General features: G+C 39.4%; 1 protein-coding gene across 1 annotated transcript in view; it reads left to right on the forward strand.

Moving 5' to 3' along the window:
- FARSB (phenylalanyl-tRNA synthetase subunit beta) overlaps window positions 1-18,600 on the forward strand; it is a 37,244-nt gene extending 18,644 nt beyond the window's left edge. Inside the window, exons 16-17 of the mRNA XM_027686106.1 lie at window positions 2,144-2,296; window positions 17,922-18,600. Of these exons, the coding sequence (XP_027541907.1) occupies window positions 2,144-2,296; window positions 17,922-18,073 (305 nt within the window). The 3' untranslated portion in view covers window positions 18,074-18,600. The remainder of the gene's footprint in view (window positions 1-2,143; window positions 2,297-17,921) is intronic.
- The last annotated feature ends 521 nt before the right edge of the window (window positions 18,601-19,121 follow it).

Raw genomic sequence — 19,121 nt, forward strand, 5'->3', positions numbered from 1 at the left:
AAAGGAGTAAGTTTTATAACACAGCTTTTTTGAGTGTTTGAAAAAGCATCTTTTCCTTTACCAAAGATTTCTAGAGTTGGAAACATAAGGCATAAAAAATGTTCTGTATGTTTATTTATGATGCTTTAATTAACAGTTCTGATCTGAAGACACCATTGACTATCTTAATCATAATGAAACTGAAATTCAGATAGTTGTCACAAAATCTGCTAGCATAATGACTCACAGGAAAAAAAAGGAAATCATTTTACTGAATGTCTAGCCCAAAGAATGTGCTGTCTTAGGGAAAGAAAAAATATTTTTTTCTATTCTGTTGTTCAGTACAACATGAAAATAAATTATTGACCATCCATGACTGCACTACTGATTGGTATCTTAGTAGAGCTGGGAAACAGAGACACATGTTATGGGGCTGAACAGCCAGTGTGCTCAGAGCCAAAATCAGATGCTGCATTTATTGATACTTTCTCTGTAGCCTTTACTTTTCTGTGTTGCCATTTTAACTTCAGGACTGGATTCTCCAGCGTTATTTAACACTGTACATTATTACAATGATAGGAAAAATATCCTGAGTGACAAAATACAGACTTACTGTCACAAGTAAGTTCAGCTTTCAGTGACTGATTAGAGAAGTTGCAGCTGTGTTACCAAGTTGCTGCACTGGAAGCTTTGAATGACTTCTGGCTCAAAAAGGCTGAGCTTTCATCTTGCATGGAGGCTCTGCTCCTGTGTTTTGCTCTACTTTTTAGCCTGTATTTCTAGTCATTTGTTAAATGTTTTCCTGTTTAGTTTCTGACAGATTTTTTTGTTACTAAATGTTTAGTTGGAGCAAATAAACAAGGTGTAAATTTCATTTAATCTCTAATTTCTTATGTGGTAGATAATAACAGTTCAGGAAACACGAGTGTGAAAGTTTCTGCTGGTATTTCAGCTCACCCTGTGTCATGCACGAAGATTGGCTATGGGGAGTCAGACCAAAGCTCATTTAGCCCAGTGCCCTGCCTGTAACTCCTGCTAAAAGTGCTTGTCAGGGGAGAAGCATGAGAGCAAGTACACAGAAATAATTCTTTCAGAAAGCTCCCTGATGTCTGGCCACGAGTAGCTCAGGGACTTCCCAACACAACATGGTTCTTTGTTTGTGCTAAGAAGTAGTAGATTTATCTGCTATGAACTTCATCTGCCTCCTCAGAGCTGTGTAAGCTCCTGGCACCCACAAAATCCTGTTGCAAAGAAGTTTCACTACTTCACTCTATGCTGCCTGAAGAACCCACTCCTTTTCTTGTTTCTTGCTTTGGGCTTGGTTCCTCTTGACTTCAATGAAAATGCTGAAACCCCCTCAAAAGTAGGCCACGGTAGTCCTAAAGAGTGTGCAGTGCAATGAAGTAGCCTCAAGGTACAAGTATAACAACATACTACCACATACGAATTTTGAAAATTTAAAAAAAGGGAGACCTATTTTGCCGAAATCAATAATGTAAGAAGGAATAGGGCAGGGTTTTGGCTTAAAGAATTGTAAAAAGTGGGAGATACTCGTGTCACTGTCTTGAGTTTGTGCAGTGTAGCACAATTTTCATAATCACTTGGTTTCAGGGATATCCAAGATGATCACAAAAACCATCAGTTGTGATTTGAAACCCTCTGTGAATTTAGATCTTTTCACAGATCACCACGCTAATGTTATTACTCATGTCAGGTTGTGGGCTGGTTTTTTTGTAGTGGTAGTTGTTCTGCAGCCGAGTTCTATAAATATTTAGCTTTCCCCCCAGCATGACAGGTTTCTCCATGCTTACTGAGTATTTGCATTTTGGCTAGTCCATTTTAAATTTCTTTAACACTTAACTATATGGTTGGTACCTGTCACTGCATAGAAGATACTCCTATGTAACAACCCTCTTTCCTGCCCAAGGAATAGAGTGCTTTAAATCTTTCTTTACATTTATGACTGCGAGAGTCCAGTGGGTTAAAGAAATCCCATTATTTCCTCAGATTACATGACAAGTGTGCCAGAGAAGCCATTTTACGTATTTATTTCTCCTTTCAGCCACAAGTGCCTCACTGTACAGCAGAAGAAAACTGATGCAAAAGGCAAGGTTGAAAGTGTGATAAAGTTCCCAGATAGAATAATTCTTTCCTCCTCCTTCAGATGTCGGTGCAAGAAACTACAGACATTTATGTGCGATTTACTACAACAAAAGCCCGGGCTTTGAGATTATCCATGGTTTGCTGGACAGGATCATGCAAGTTCTGGAAGTACCACCAAATGAAGAGAAGGGCTACACAATCAAGGCAACTGAAGGTAAGGAAGGCAGAACTAAGTACAGCAGAGGTTGTTGTGGAGCTCAAATGTTCCTCTACAATCTGAGGTGAATTTTTGGTTGTTCTCAGCAGTAGACACTAAAGATTAATATCATTATATATGCTGTCATATTGAGGCATGATGAAATGATAGTGAAAAGGCATTCACTGCATTCACTGATTGTAAGATAGGATTGCTGTCTTTCTGTGAGCTATTCTGAGTAGTTTTATGTAGTTTGTGAGTTTGACAGCCTTTTAAGGAGACTTATAGTAAAGCAAATGCCATGAGCATCATGGACTGTTTATAACGAATTAATCTGCTGATGGCAAGGGTATGTAGGAATTCACTGAACTGATGAATATGCCAGACACCCACTGTATGCTCCTTGGATAACAGAGGCTGGAAGAGACAACTTCTTGCACCTTATCTTTTAATTTAGAGCTTTATCCATAGCTTTTTTTCCTATAGGTACGTTTTATTTATACATTCATGTGAAGGTACATGCCTTATATATCTTTTATTCAGTCTTCGAGACTGACCCTGCTGCTTGGACAGTTTTATAACAGTCCTCTTCCTTCTCCATACAGGATAAGCTGCATATGAATTAAAAATAACATCCTTAAGTGCAGAATCTCCTCTGTGTATGTGCCTGTGCATGTAAGAGAGAAAGCAAGCAGGTTGACCTGATTACTTCATTGAGAGAGCATAGGTTGATGGAAGAGAGCAAGCACCAGCACTCATCTATTCTGCTGCCTAAAATAACAGCATAGAAAATACAAAATAGAAAAGCAAGACTGCAGGGATGGCAACTATGATTCTTCCTACATGTCATGCACTGGTGTCCAGAGATAGGAGACACTGACTCAGCTTGCAGAAGTGCCTCCATTCTGCACTTCTTGGAGCAGAGGCACAGGGTCCCTGACAGCCTGACCGAGCTCTCCTGTTCACAGACCTTTAATGGAAAATTGTCAGATATCTCCCTGTTCTGCAGTGTGCTGCCAAGAAGCCAAACATCACGCTTGAGCTAAGCAGTCTTCTGGCACTTCAGTGAACACTTCTATCATATGTACTGACACATCTTCCCTCTCCTTTTTTTAAGAAAGTACTGTTTTGCTCAGTATTATTTAGACAGACTCTCAAAGGGTTTAGTAGAATATTGTTAATAGGATTCCCAGGTTGACCAGAGGAATGTTTAATACAATTAGACTTCTTATTCTAATTCTACCAAGCACAGAATGGGTAATAGCAAAGCTTCATATTTGGAAAGGGGGTGTGGTAGTGGGGAGTTAGAAGAGCCTCTGGGAGCTGGGCACTCAGCTGTCATTGAAGTTAAACCAAACTGCTGTACGCCTATTAAAACTCTTCTGTAGCTGCTTTTTGAATAGACATATGAAGAGTTTGCTTTAATACTGAAAAATATTTGCAAGTGGTTTTATATTCTGTATAGTAGCATTTCAGCTGGCTGCACGAAACAGGAAAAAGATCTGAAAAATAATCCTAACACCGGGAAGAAGTTATTTCTAGATATTAGTGCTGCTCAGTATTCCTGATGCTGTGAGATTTGTAATGCTCATTCAAAATCCCTGCATTCTCATGACATTACTCCACAATGCATTTAGTGTAAAGGGTGGATTATGCCTTGTCATGTGCAATATATTACAAGCAGTTTGTGGCTGTTGGGTATAGCCAGAAAAAAGTGTCTACTACTTTCTGTTTCATCAGTGATTCAGAAACTCTCGTGGGATGGCACATAGATTCCTTGCAGTTCTCCTGACATTGGAATTTAACCTTGGTAACAATGCAGATGGCTGATACTCCAATGCCATAGCAAATGCAGTGTCACTGCACCAACTTATCTTCAAAGACCTTCATTGCAGAGATGGTTGGAAGTCAAAGTAGTTGGGGAATTTTGATTGGGGCTTTTTGTTGTTCGTTTGTTGATTATTTTTGGGTTCTTTTAAACTTGCTTCACAATCTGTCAATTGAGCATGTGCCAGAGTGAAAATGTCAGTAGATGATGGAGTAAGGTCAATTGCTGAGTGAAAAAAAAAGATATCCTGTAACATCTTAAAGAGACTGCAGGATACTGAAATAATTCATGAGAACACTGCAAGTTACTTCAGAGGTTTTAAATCAGGACATTACACATGGCAGGGATTTTTAGATGCATCTCTATGGAGCCTGCTTTTTTATTGCCTGTGCCAAATTTAAAATTTATACAGTGAGAAATGGGTTTATCCTGTGACTGGTTTATTCTCTGATTTAGAGAGATTTAGAGGTACTTTCTCTGTATGTAATTTTAAGCAAAACTTGAGACTAGTGAGCAACAGAGTGTAAAAGTAGGGTTTTAGTCCAGTTGTTTTTATTCCTTGTGTAACTGATTAAAATAGTTCCAGTGATTATTGAAAAACATTACACGGAATAAAATATTGCTCTGAACGAACAACTGAGAACAGATAGAGATGTATTGGGGACGTTTGTCACTTTTCCAAATTCACTTTGAAAAATGAAATGCCTGTACTGTAGTCCTGTTTGGTCCATATGTGCAAATCATGGTTATTTAAGCTCCTTCTGTTCCACCAACACCTAAGTGCCCTGTGATTTGACCTTAAGGTCAGAGTCTTTTTGCCTTCGTAGCAACACCTGTGAAAAAAGTACAGATGCTAGAAAATATGGGTGAAATTGTGATGTTCCCCTGGCCTTTGCACTAGGGTGTCGTGTAATCTGAGCTAGGCAATAAATGGAGAAGAGCTGTTTAGAGCAGCCTTAAGGAAGAGAGGGTTTTGAGTGACTGAGTTCGAGGATTTCAACATATATTTGGCACTCAGTGCCTTTCAGTTTCTTAAAAGTTACTAATGAAACCTTTTGGTTTTTTCTTATTACCTCTAAACATACAAAATTAAAGTTTTAAAGGCAGAATTCTGAAATACTACCCATTGTTTTAAAATGCACAGAATTAACTTTTTGATGTGGTAGTGAATCCTACTGGCCTAGAAAAGCATTTTGGTTTTTCTCTTTGTTTTATGGCATAGGCATCCATAATCAAACATAGATTGAAAAGAGTACAATCATTGCATCAATCATCAGATTTGTATGTGCTCCATAATAAAAAATTTTTGCATAAAACTTTTGAGATTTTAGCCAGTTCCATACCATTAATAAAATGTAAAGATCAGTGGGAATGTGTATGATTAGGAGGTAAAAAAATAGAATCAAACTTTTTAAAATATAAAAATATGGGTAGAAAAAGACAACAAATTTGGTCATATGTTGTCAGGTAATTTAATAACATCATTAAATTTTTAGTTCACTTTCATTGGTTTCAGTTCCCTTGAATTGAAAACTGGTGGCATTCTGATTATTGTATTGGAAAGTATTCCCAATTTTAAGTTTTAATCTCTTCAGGAATGGTTATGTTTTCTGCAACATTTCAGTGATCCTGTGCTTCTGGATGACCATCTGAGATGACTATTTTCTTCCAGAATTCAGGACAATGATCACAGGAGGTGCTGTTAATCATGGGATTTGGGTCCATAGTAAAGTCTTACTTAGGCTAAGAAGAATAAAGAAGGGCTTAGTAAATACTGACAGCAGATTATATATCACAGTCTTCAAAGGAGTGGTGTGAAGTCTAAGGTGTAATTATCCTCACTCTTAATGTAACATTTAGAATGACTGTCCCTTATTTAAGGAAGAAGCCCCTCGTTTTACAGTACCTTTGAAGCGCCTCCCTACTTTGCAAATGGAATGTAATTGGGCACAGACTGTTTTAAAAGGGAAAACAATATCCCTATTTTATAAAAAAGAAGCAATTTGACAGGTTCACAAAAAGTGAAAAATCTATACATAAAGAAAAAACCTATACATATGCATGGCTACTGCTTCACTGTCTCCCCCACTGCCTTCCATGGTAAAACTGAAGTAGCATCCGTTCACGTGAAAACAAGCAATCCCTGAATAGTGTCAGCTTGTGACATGAGCTACTTATTTGTACAAGATTGATTCTTATGGATCTCAGCTAACTCTTGGATTTATTAATATTTTTTTAACTAAGTGTTCATGCCATTCATTCTTTTAGGGTAATCATCAGCTTAGCACAGCTGGGAGGTCAGTCTGTTGTGTTCAGTATAAACATGTGCATAATAAATGCATACTAACTCTTGCTTCATTCAGTAACTGACAATTGTCTTTTAAAAAAAAGAGAAACTGCACTCCCTTCTTTTTACTGCCCTTATTTAATTAAATGAAAGGTGTGGTAAAGTGTAGAAAATTTTAATTCCACAGTAAATCATAGTAATAGCTTCTCATTTAGTAAGGTTAAGCTGTGAAATTAGAGGTGTAATAGTTATCTCCATAACTAAGAACATCAGTAAACATTTGCTTTTATAATAATAATTATACAATAAACAACTTTAAAAGAAGATTTAAACCATGAACCTCAATTCACAAGACAAGAGGAGGGAAATCTGCGACTAATTCCAAGTTAGGTGGATAGAATTGCACCACAGCATCTATCTCTGGTGATCAGTTTAAACTGGGAGACTGCAATCTGTACAGATGTTTAATGCCCATGTTGAACTTGGCATTATTGATGCCTGGTTTATTTTAAGAAATCGTAGCTTGATGGCTTTTAATGGCAGTCCTGGCCTTTCAGCTGCCTGTCTTGGCAGCCACTGCGTTGGTCACAGATGTCAACAATTGTCTATTTACTCACAGATAACTAAAGGACATGTGCCAGTTTTACTATGAAGCCTCCAGATATCATTTCTGACATACTAGGAGCTGCCAGACAGTTCTTAATCCATTCAGAAATAGGTACTTTATAGATGCTATTGCATCCTTGTAATTGTATTTATAGTATTTCAGATTACAAGTTTGGTAGATAAATCAGGTTTGTTTGAAAACATCTGTTCTCAACAAAAACATATCAGCTGGTAATTCAATGTGTTCAAGTCCTCTTCATTTCACATTTGCCAATTCCCAAGATTTATTTTTTTGTCACCCAGAATCAATCTAGATCATCCACCTTGAAATATTGGCACTACATTAATGTTTTTCTAGTACTGCTGAATTCCCAGTATTGTTACTGTAAGTTAGCAGTAGGCAGGATATTTGCTTTGAGAACTGTACCATAATTCTGACACCTAAGACTCCTAGTGTCTCAGAAACATCCTAATCCTGGTAGATGTAAACAGACATATTCTTAATTTTTTTCATATTCAAGAATACCTTTCCCCCCTGCCAGGTGAAAAGAAATATTTATTAAAAACCTAATACATTTCTGTCTCATGAGAAGTTCAGCCAGTCTTGTTAGCAAATGAAAGCACTGTACCTACAATTTGTTTCCAGTACTCTTAAAAATCTTTCTAATACAGTCTTTATTGCAGCCAGTCATTAACCTTACCTAATTTTTTCAGTTCCTTGATGAACTTCAGCCACTGTTATTAGTCACATTTTATGCAGTGCAATTTATTTCTCTCATTTTTGTCTGTAAGTAGCTTTTCTGATTTTTGACCACATTCACTCCAGCACTAGATATTAATATCTAAAGATATTCCCATTTTTTTGGTTTGAAACTGGTAGTACTCATTTGTCACAAATTGTGTGTGAAGGTCTCCTGGTCTTCCACTCCTGTTTCTCTGTTTAGTTCCCTCCCTATCTCACAGTCAGCTTCATGAATTAACAACACAAGTAAGGACAGGTGCCTTTTTTTCTTTTCCCCCCAAGTCTGACACTGCTTTTAGTGCATTTAAATGTATTACTGTAATTCTGCAAGGGGTTTCAGGAGTTCCAGCACTGATTATCAAAATGGCTTAATTATAAGGCATCTTGCAAATTTGAATATTTGTCACTAGTTCTTGTGGCTTTTCCAGTGTTGGCCACTGCTTTGAGATCTAATGAATTTCTAAATAATTTCTTATCCTTTTTGCCTGAGCAGTTTTTTCTGTAGCATCAAGGGAGCTTAGTTACATGAAGAACTCAAAATTAAATTGTCTAATAAAGTGGGTGTGGCTGCTCACTTGGTGTCCCTTTGTCTGTTATCTCTGCTCTTTATCTTCTTTCTGTAACACAGGTCTTCAGATTTATAGGAACTACATCACTACATATTTAGGCCAAGCTTATTTCTGTTTTATCAAGTATCTTCCCACTCTGGTGCTAATGCCTCGATTTTGGTTTTAAATGCATTAATACCCAAGGAGGTACCCAGGGAAGATATGAAACAGGACAGTTGCTTATTTAGCCAAAGCAGGAGTCTCCAGTCTCTGGAGTTTCTCCAGATAAACCTGGTTTATCAGAATTTGACAGCACAGTCTGGCACTGGACATCTCAGAGGTGTCTTGATGTTGGAAGTGATACAGGTAGGCCAAGCAACACAGAGTTTGTGGCAAAACCCATAGTTTGATTTTAGAAATAAGTCTCACTTCATTAGCTTTGTGTTATACTGTTAATTTGTGTTATGAAAAAGAGGCTCTCAGAAGTGGGTTTGAGAGGGGCTTTTTCCATTCCTGTGGTCATTTCAGCTCCTCTTTAAAAGTTTTTGAATGTTCCTTCATGATACTCTTCAAGTGTAATCTGTTTGTACAGCACTTATCCCCAAAAGTTGTATCAGTTAGAGGAAAAATGCATTATTTTAGCACAGCATGGGATAATAAAAGGTTTGACAGGCTTAGACGGGCTTAAAGTCTTTTAAACTTTCACCACCAAATTATGTTCGAGACCTTTTTTTCCCCACATATGAAATAAAATAAATTCAATTAGAGAACAAAGAAAGTTATTTGTTTCTCAAATGCAGAAGATTATTTCAGAAGAGAATCTCCTTTGAACTGACTAATTTAGAAGTTTGTGTCCTGTGATATAATCCCCCTGTAGGGAAGCGGGGGGGAGGGAACAAATCTATAGTAACTGCAAAAATACTGCAAGGAGAAGTGTCAAGTCAATTTGAAAAGACACACAAGCTACCTTATACCTTCCTTTTTTTGCAGGTACTAACTAATACAGATTACAATGTTGTTCTTCCCATTGCATTTTATTCTGACAGATTAGGAGTGCTTCAAGAAGTAGCAGCATTTCTCATGACAGTTAAGAATTTTCATTTTCTACTGGTTTTTGTAAACTCCCTGAACCATCTAAATCACTGGCATTTGTGTTCCTTGAGCTCGAGGTGTCAGTGTCTTCTCCCTGACAAGTCTCTGCTTTGCTGCTATTCCCTTACTGGGGGAATAAACTCTTCAGAGTTTAATTCTTCTTTTTCCACCCCAAAGGCAACTCTTCTTTTTTAATCACACATCATAACAAGTCTAACAGATAAAAATATTCCTTGCATCAAGAGTTTTAAATGTCTGGCACAGCTTTACTTTATATAATTATAGATTTAGGTCATTTCCATGTTTTCTGTCTGTTTCCTTACATTTTTAAATAGAAAATTACTTCTTAATCATAAACTATATTTTTAATGTTGCAAAGCCTTCTCTAGAAAAAAAATTATTCATCCAAGCCAGTAGCAGAAATAGCAGCAATAGCACATCTCCTTTCTTAGTGAACAAGAGCAGTGATCTAAGCACTGAGGGTCAGGGTGTTTGATCCTTCAATTCCATTTTCACCTGCACAGCCTGCTATAGCTAGAGGCAAACTAAGTGTGCATATGCTTTCATTTTCACTACCATATTAATGTTAATGCTAGCAAATGTGAGCATGTCAATTTTGTGCTTTATAGTTAAGCAGTTCTCCAGTCTGGTGTGATTTTTCAACTGTGATATGGGAGCAGAGGGGCAGTGCTTCAAATTTAATCTTTTTTTTTTTTTAATGTCTGCAATTACATTTTAAACAGGAATTTGCAAGATATTGGCTCAAAGTTTTAGATCAATGTGAATGCAGGTTCCAAAGATTTCTGTTGCCCGTGGTGGAGGAACTGACTTTATCTTGGCTTGTGGTCTGTATGTTAGAAAACAGTAGATAAACAAAGAAATGCTGAGCTAAGTCAGACTGAGCCCAGTACCTGTGCTGGGCACAGACCCTCCTGGTTTGGGACCTGAAGCAGAACAGCCATATTTGTGTCAGGCCCTGGTCTTGGGCAAGCTCACACTCTGCCAGTTCAGGCATTTTTGTTCCTGGCGGAGCAGCCGTGGTGCTCCAGCCACAAGGCCTTGGTTTGCAACAGAAACCTTAGCTGCTAAAACTTGAGTGATTAACAGTTCCACTGACTGCTGGAGTTCATCTTTTCATTATGTATTATTCCATGCTAGTTTGTCAAGTCATTTCCTGAAGGGCATGAAATGTGGTAGCTGTGAAAGCCAACATCAGGTGGCTGTTAGTTATCTCAGCAAGTGATGTCAGGTCACTGGGAGGGGAGGGCAGCTTGGTCTGAGACATGAGGTGATTAAACAACATACAAACTAAGTATGACATACTAAAGTAGACTTGCAGACTGACTTAGTGCTGGTTCTCGTTATTCTCTAATGCTTGTGTGAAAGCAGAGCCTAAAAGCTAAAACTGCTGCCTTACTGTGAGTACATAAAGTTCTACCCCCTACCATAAAGAACATGGTTTATTGTTTCCTAGTTTCTGACAGACTGCGATGTTTGCAAGGATGAATTATTCCTTTAGATATGCAAAGAGAGATAAAAAACAGTCATGGAACAGAAAGAAATTAAGTATTTTAATACTGAAAGCTTTGCGTTCTCTGACTCAAGTGAAATAGCAAGACATCTGAAAAAAAAATAAAAAGAAAAAAAAAGAGTGAGCTTTATCTGAGATTAGGAATTCCCTAGTTTTATCAATACAAAAGCTGTGACACAATACCAGCTTAGATTTGTGACTTTTAGAAAAGGCAAAGTATAATATTTCAGATAAATCTGGATAAATCAGATAAAACAGGCCTAAAAGCAAAGATTAGCTGTGTAATGGTAACTCTGCAGTGCAACTAAACTCCAGTGCAGAATTGCTGTTTCTCACAACTGCCCCACAAATGCAAAGTTTTTGAGCTTTAGACACAAACACTGATTTCTAGAAAAATACATGGAATTTGATAGATTTCTTTCTGGGTTTCCTACTGTAGTTTTTTCTCTATGCAGTATTTAAACAACCACCTTGGTACTCCAGCACTGAATAAGAGAAACACTGTTACCCAAATCAGTGACCCCAAATGTCTGTGTTCCTTTAGCCTCAGCATCCACCCAAATATTACTCTCCATTAGGAAAGGCAGGAACACAGTGATATATCTTAAGTATCTGAGACTGCTGTAATCCTGAGGATAACATGGGCAAATAAAGAGGTTCTCCAAACCTACTGCATTCTTGAACCACTTCCTGACATCCAGCAACACCAAACACCCTCTGTTTCTAGAGCAATAATGAAAAATAAGTCAGGCTTATAGGGTTGTAGTATGAGATAGAAGAGTTAATTTTTCTCTCACCTGCCCTGAGATACAAATTAATAAAAAGACAGACATTGACTTAGTTGTAATACGAGAAGATGATTAATTAATTGACTGACTACTGCAGATTTGTGGATGATTCTCCATGTTCCCTAGTCTCATTGTCTGCACAAGGACTCTAATATTCAGCTCTATTTTTGGATATCCAGTGTACCAGTCCAGGTAAATAATTGACTGTCACTTTACCCTCTTCTGTTATGCCCTGTATGAGGAGGCTTTTGAAAAAGGAGGTTGTCAGAATGAAAAATGTCATTTAGACAAGGACATATTCATTTCCATCATAAAGATATTTCTTCTGTCATTTTTGTCAGGTGTTAATTATTTTCCTGAGGGGGAGAATTAAGGCACATACCTGAAATTTGATTGTACTAATTTGAATTTCCTGATGTGTCATTACAGTTAGGTGTGAGCTGGGGAGTGGCAGTTGTTGTGGCACAGCTTTAGTCAGGATTTACAAACCAAGGGACTAAAGTTAATAAATATCCCACTGTTCCCAAAGTATGGTTTTTCTGGGCATGAGAATATAAGGGGGAAGAACTGCAGACAGTGTGTAACTTAAAAGAACAATTGGTCTCAATGTGTTTCAAAAATCGTGCCAGATTTGAGATGTCTGTGATTTTAAAAAATTAGCTGAAGGTAAATTATCCCACAAAGAGATATGATTTTGAGGTTGCTGTTTTGCATAAGGTTCTGGGAGCTTGGCTGCACTGTGTGCATGGGCAAGAAAAGGTGCCTTTTAAAACACTGCCCAGTCTGATAGTGTCCTCTGGCTCTGCATTTGATTTGTATTATCTGCCAAAAGAAAGAATTGATTGAAAGTGTGAAGAACCTGATCCTAAAACCAACATCTAACCTCACAAAACTAAATTCCACCCAGTGCAGCACAGGCAAAATACTTCACCAGGTGAGTCAGGATGAGGTAGTGAAAGGGCAGCTGGAGCGACTGAAGGGGAGGAGAATTAAGATGAAAGACTACTGAGGCCAGATGAGCTCTGCTCTGTTACCTTCTTAAGCTTCAACTTCCAGTGTTCCTTCAAATTACAGGAACAAACAAGTGGGTTTGAAAGCTTAGTGCAACTGTAGGCCTATAATACTACTTTAATCTATTTCTTTTTGAAAGGAAGGGAGAGTAAGGTAGAGGAAAGAAACTGTGCAAGGTGTTTGACAACAGACAGTGCAGGGAACTCAGAGCTCTTTGAGGGTCAATTAGCCAGAAAATGTGCTAAAGACTACATGCTCTGTTGGATTATTGGCCAAAGAATTACCCCAGAGCAATCAAAGTGGCCCTGTTGCCTGAATACAGAAAGGCAATTACGGATTTTGAGGACATGCTACAGAAGCTTTAATTAAAGGTATTATTTCTACATCACTGAACACTGGAAATTAAATTCTTACTTGCAGCCATGAGAAGTAGCTTTTGTCTTTTACTGGCGTGTAGTATGTCAGCATAAGACACGGCTGGCTTTGGCATCTCTTCTTTAGGAACATATATTGTATTTCACCCCACCCTTCTCCTAACTACCAATTATAGACTTGACATATTAAGAGGTGGATTTCCATTGCTAGACCTTCAGGCTTCCTCTGGCATTGTCTAGGTCTCAATCAGCAAGGAGAATACAATCTGACTAGATTTCAAGGTGAAGTTTATGAAGTACTACTACTGTGCAGAGCAGAAAGGATTTACATATCAAGAATGATAAATCTGTCATCCTTAAAACAGAAGGTATAATAAACTACAATTTTTAAATTAATTTTGACTCTCCACAAACAACCAGACAGACCTACAAGAGCAGCCTTTCAGTATAACTGCACCAGCAGCAAACACAGTGCCTTCCTTGCACACCTACCAAGAGTGGGGCCTCCAGGTGTGAAATGAAAGCTTCCTTCAGGAAGACCATACTCTTCACAACCTTGCTGTTCTTGATGACACTGCCTAGACAGATAAGACAAGCTCTATGATGGACTCCTGCTCAAAAGCTGCAGGTCACAGCTGCTAATGATTCTGGGAAGGCTCCTTTTGGCATCAATGCTTTATTGAAGCCTTAAAGCACTGGGCTTCACCTTATGGTGTGATTTATTCAAACGAGGTAACACTGTGTGCATTTTTCTGTGGACTCCCCATATGTGCAAGTAGCATAAGCACCCGTCTTTCACACAGCCTGGACTCTCACGCTGTGAAATTTTTAGTTTACTTCAGGAGTTGAAGTCTCATAACACTGTCTATTACAAAACACAAGCTTTGCTAGAAATCTAAACCACCATTGCTATTTACTTGATAACACAAGAAACACACAAATTAGGATAAAAGAAGTCCTTACCTTTGTTTCCTGGTTATTTTGATGACCTCAGGTTTGCTGCCCTGCTCCATTAGTTGTTCAAGCCCTCCTGCAGCCTGTCCTCAGCACAGCAAGGTTCCTCTAGCTCAGGTCTCCTTTTGTGGTAGTGGTTGGTCCCTCAGTCAAAGCCCTCCCCCCAGCTGCAAAATGCTTGTTTCTTTTTCCCCCCTGCTTTTTGCTCAGGTTTTTCCTGTTTCTTCTGAGATTTTTTCCTTCTTTATCTGCTTCCCTTTCACTGTCTGAATTTTTTAATCTGAAATTTACGTTTGCTCCAAATTCTGGTGCCCTGGCAACCAACATTACCCAGTCCAGTGCATGAGACAACCTCCTTCTCTCACCACCTGTGTGGTCAAAGGAAGAGTTCCTAAGATGAGGAAGGCTTTAGATCCCCCATGTGGGATGCAGTCTGGAGGCCCTTTTGGCAAGCAGGAATATACTTTGAAGCATTCTGTAGTGCAGCCAATTATCATAATAATAGTTCCATTATTAACCAGAGTTCATAAACTCTCTGTAAACCTGTTCCTCAGCTCATGTTTCTTTGGTGCAAGAGCCAAGTGTTAGCTGGACAGATGGGGACTCAAGCTTTTAACAGGTTCTTTCATTTTTATTTGCTTATTGTCTGATCTTTTCCAGTCACAGAATTATGCCCTGCAACTGCCATGTCTGCAAAGCATCAGGCACAGTGGTGACTGCCCTGTGAAGTAGCCAGCATTTCAGGGTTAGCTTAACCAGAAATGGAGACGTGGTTTGCAGGTCCTGTTGCCTGCACTTTGGGGACCAAAATGTTCCCCTTTCATATTAACTATCTATTTACCTTTTCACTGCAAGGAAGTGCAAAGAAAAGTAACATCATGGTCCAGCATAAGTTGCTGCATGAGATAGAAAAATACTGCTGAATGTCTAACCTGTAGCCTGGAGCATCATGTTTGGAGCACACTGAATGTATGGTTTCACAGCAAAGGGCTTCAGCCAAATCAACAGCTTGTCCCACACTCCTCCCCCTCCAGGTGGGGAGCCAGTCACCACCTCCTTCTGGCAGTGGTGATTCACTGGTTCAGGTCCCTTGTGCCACGGAGCTGTGCTGTAAGCTCATGGGGAGAAGAGATAAATTTTATCAGTGTTGAGATTCCAGCTAACACAATCTTCACTTTATGCCATAATCACTAAGCCATTTCATAGTTTTTGATACAATGGCATGAATTGCTTTCAGGTTTCAAAATTTATGACAAATGCATGGTTTTTAGTTAAATGCAAGGAAACTTCCCCTGAAGTTAACCTTCTAGGGAAGATCAGTAATGGTGGATGTGAGGGTTGGATAAGGCTTCAAGTCCCCTCACCACTTGTTCAGCTTCTGCCTGACTTCTGACTGGGAGACCAACAACCGGTGATGCCTGGATAGCAGAGCAATTCTTGTGCCTGAAAACATAACAGTGTTTCACACAATGGGAAGTGCCACAGATCTGAGAAACTGCCCTTGACAAATTGACTGAGTGCAGTATTATTTTAGACCCCATCAGATGTCTATAAGTTTAAAAACAGTTAAGTCTCATGATATAGTTGGGTCTAGATGTGCAAGAAGATAAAATAACTTTCCCAAGACTACAGACAAGGCAGCTCAGAAGAACAGACAAGTCAGACTCATAGCTTTTTAACTGACCATAGTGTCAGAGATCTTTTTTCCTATAAATTTATAGTGAGGTACCATGCCAATATTATTAACTTCTGCTTGGTTCTTGCTCTTGTACCAGTTTAATCTTACAGTCCAGTTTCTAAAAGAATGTCACTGTGTGCTGCTCACATCTTTGGGACAATACCGGCTTTATTCACAAATAGGAAAGCCTTTACCACTGACTAAAAGGGGACTTTATTTTTAGGTTGTGTTTTCACCCACAATCTGCAGAGTGATCTGTATGTGTGGCATTTGTCTCTTTTTCTAAATTTGTTTCATCAAGTTTTATTTTAACACTTGTTTTGAATAGTGCAGTTTGGCAGTTCAAGTGTCTGTTTGGCTGGAGTCATGTGCCAGTAACATCCAGGGTGAGATAATTTCACTGTTGTAAGTAGTTGGTATGTGCTTGTAGCTAAGACTGGAATTGGATCATTTAAAAGATGAATATTTTTTAAAACAGCCTTTAAATAATGTTACTGTGGTCATTTACTACTGCCATCAGATTTCACAAGGTAGCCAAAACTGACGTAAAATATGTAAGTTAATTTGCTCTTGTGGCAGCTTGGGCAAGAAAAAAACCTAATTGCTGTTCTTGTAGCTGCAGGTTACAACTACAAACCTCATAGAAGATACTTCTTAAATGAATTATTTCCACTGGAGAGCTAACAGAGAATATATCTCTAGACTTGACCACTAGTGATCAGAGTGCCATGAAAGTGTTCCTGAGGTTTGAGGTTCATTTGGACCTTTATTGCCTTCTAATTATCTCCTTGTTCACATAGTAAAGTGTCCTGGGCTTATCCTGAACCTTAAGTAGTATTTGGAGCAACCAGAGAGTAAGTTGCTGATAGGAAATTCTTGTGATCTTTTTTCAGGAAGTAGAGGATGCTGAAGGGCTGAGAGCCCTGTCAGTAGCAGGCAGGAGCAGGAGTGAGAGCAGCTCCTCAGCTCTTGTCTTCACACTGGCACAGAAGCAAGTACAGCAGGGATGTCCCTCATCCCCACTGATGCAACCTCACACACCCCCAATAACTGTCTCCTTCTGGTAGAAGGTGCTTTGTTAAATTTTAGCTAAAGGTGCAGAGCACAGGGTGAGGGCAGGGAAGCTGACTGGTCCCCAGTGCTGACCCTGCTGACTTGTTTAACTTCTGAGTGGAAATCCAGTAAAGAGCCCTTCCTCTCTGCAAGGGCAGCAGCATTAAAAACATGGTGGAGGCAGCTTTCTGAGGAGGATCTGTAGGATGCAGTGGCCTTGTTTCATCCTCTCTCCTTTCCTCCTTTGAGATCACAGCATCAGCTGCAGCACTACTCACTGGATATCCCACACCCTGAGCCTTGCTTCCACACACTTGTTCTCAAAGAGGTCGTTTCAGAAGGAGCAACTTGCTGGTTTGGTTTGGGTTTGTCTTTTGAAGGGCTATCAGGTGAAAATGCCTCTCAGCTCAGACCAAAAATGCAAGTGTAGCTGCTCTAGACAAGCTTGAACGTGTTGCTGATATAGGCACCACGCATAGGGAAGTTCCCATGTGGGAAGGCTTTCCATGAAAAAGTCTGCACAGCTCCTCCAAGTTCTTCATGGCAAATTCAACTACTGTTTTTTTAAAACTTCTAACTAACATTGAAAACCTGGGACTCGGATTGAGGTAAGAGGAAGATGATCTTTGACTTCCTTGGAGTTGTTCCTTGTTTCACAGTTTTACAGTGTATAGGAAACTGCCTAAAAGCTCTTCTCCAGATGAGGAATGTAGGTTGTTTCTAATTATGTGACATATAATCAAGGATGACATGCCTACTTACCCTTTAGATGACAGCAAGCTTTATTTCCTTAAACAGACTAAGGTGGGAAACATTCAGGTGTTAAATAGCCTAAAGGCTGCAAAAGTTCCTTATTTCAGTAGCCCTCTGACTCGACTTAACTGTGCTAATTTCTATTGCAGGAGCAACTTAGTCAAAACAACTGGAGTGTGAAAAATGCCCACGCTTTGGGCTTCACATTTTATTTTTAACTCAGTGTTTTCTCATTCTCTATCAATCATGACAACTGTTAATGCAAGAAAGTGAGAGCCCCTTCTTAGCATCTCAGCACTGAGAATAGTTTAATACTGAGAGCTTTGTTCTGCACGTTAAATGCCTATTGACTTCTCTGGCCCAAAGAAACATTGATTTTTCTCTCACTTTCTTTACAGGCTCTGCTTTCTTTCCTGGTCGCTGTGCTGAGGTCTTTGCCAAAGGTCAAAGCATTGGGAAACTTGGAGTTCTACACCCTGATGTTATCACCAAGTTTGAGCTCACCATGCCATGCTCTGCCCTGGAGATCAATATTGAGCCCTTCGTGTGAAGACATGACTTTTATCCTCCGGCAGCTGTCCACTGTCACATGCAGCACCCTCTGGTCTTTTGTCTCCCTCCCAGGGGACATCGGCTTGTGCTTTTATGTTCCAATAAACTAGAAAAACAGACCCTGTCTCCCTGAGTAAATGTGTTCCTTACAGTCAATCTGGCTGGCTTCTGCAGGGAAAGAATGTGGCATCTCGGACTAGGCTGTGCCATCAATGTTTTTAAAGGGCAGGGGGGAAGAAACAAGTTGGGTCAAAGCCCAGTGTTTTTCAAGAGAAATGTAGTGGCAGAGCACATGATTAGTTTTCAAAATCAGAAATGTTCCACAGACACAGCTTCATACTGTAACTGATTATGGCTGCATAACAGGAATCTCATTCTTTTCTTATTGCATGAAATAAGATAATTGATTAGAGCAAATGTTGAGTGAATGTGAGCAGAACTAAGGAGTTGAGCTTTTATTCTGTACGGTTGTCATGTGCTCATCAATGGCTGGGGGAGGAAAATAAACTTGTTTCATGAAAACCAGAGCTATTTTGTAAGCAAGATGTGTGTAATATCTGCTCCCCTACTCCAGACATAACTGTTGATCCTTTATCATTCTAAATTCAGAAAGGAGAGGGGGTGGAATTAAATTTTTTCATGGTTGATGTAAGCCTAGCGGTTTTTGAAGCTCCAAACCAAATTGGGGAAGTGCATTTAAGAGCATATGCCCGCGGTCTTTTTGCATGAGGAGCAGAGCACTATCAAAGCCTTTGTCCTTGTGGGGCTGGCATGTTTGTCTGCAGAAGTCAGCGTGGGCCCGCTGCACTCACACCCCGCCGGTGGCTTTCTGGACCCCAGCTGCACGGGGACCACGCAGCTTTGGGATAGGATTACTTCTCTTGAAGTTTTGCCCCTGCCAATACATGAGAACCTCTCATGGGTCAGGCTTTTCCTTCTAGGTGGCTTTCTGGCAGCAGTTATGCCACAGCCTGGCGCATTGTGCCTCGGCTCTCTGGGAAAATGAGAAGCTCCATCCAGCACAGCAATCCCCGATCCAGCCTTTC

This window comes from Neopelma chrysocephalum, unplaced genomic scaffold (assembly GCF_003984885.1).
Source record: "Neopelma chrysocephalum unplaced genomic scaffold, ASM398488v2 Primary Assembly neopelma1_70, whole genome shotgun sequence".
Classification (NCBI taxonomy): Eukaryota; Metazoa; Chordata; class Aves; order Passeriformes; family Pipridae; genus Neopelma; species Neopelma chrysocephalum.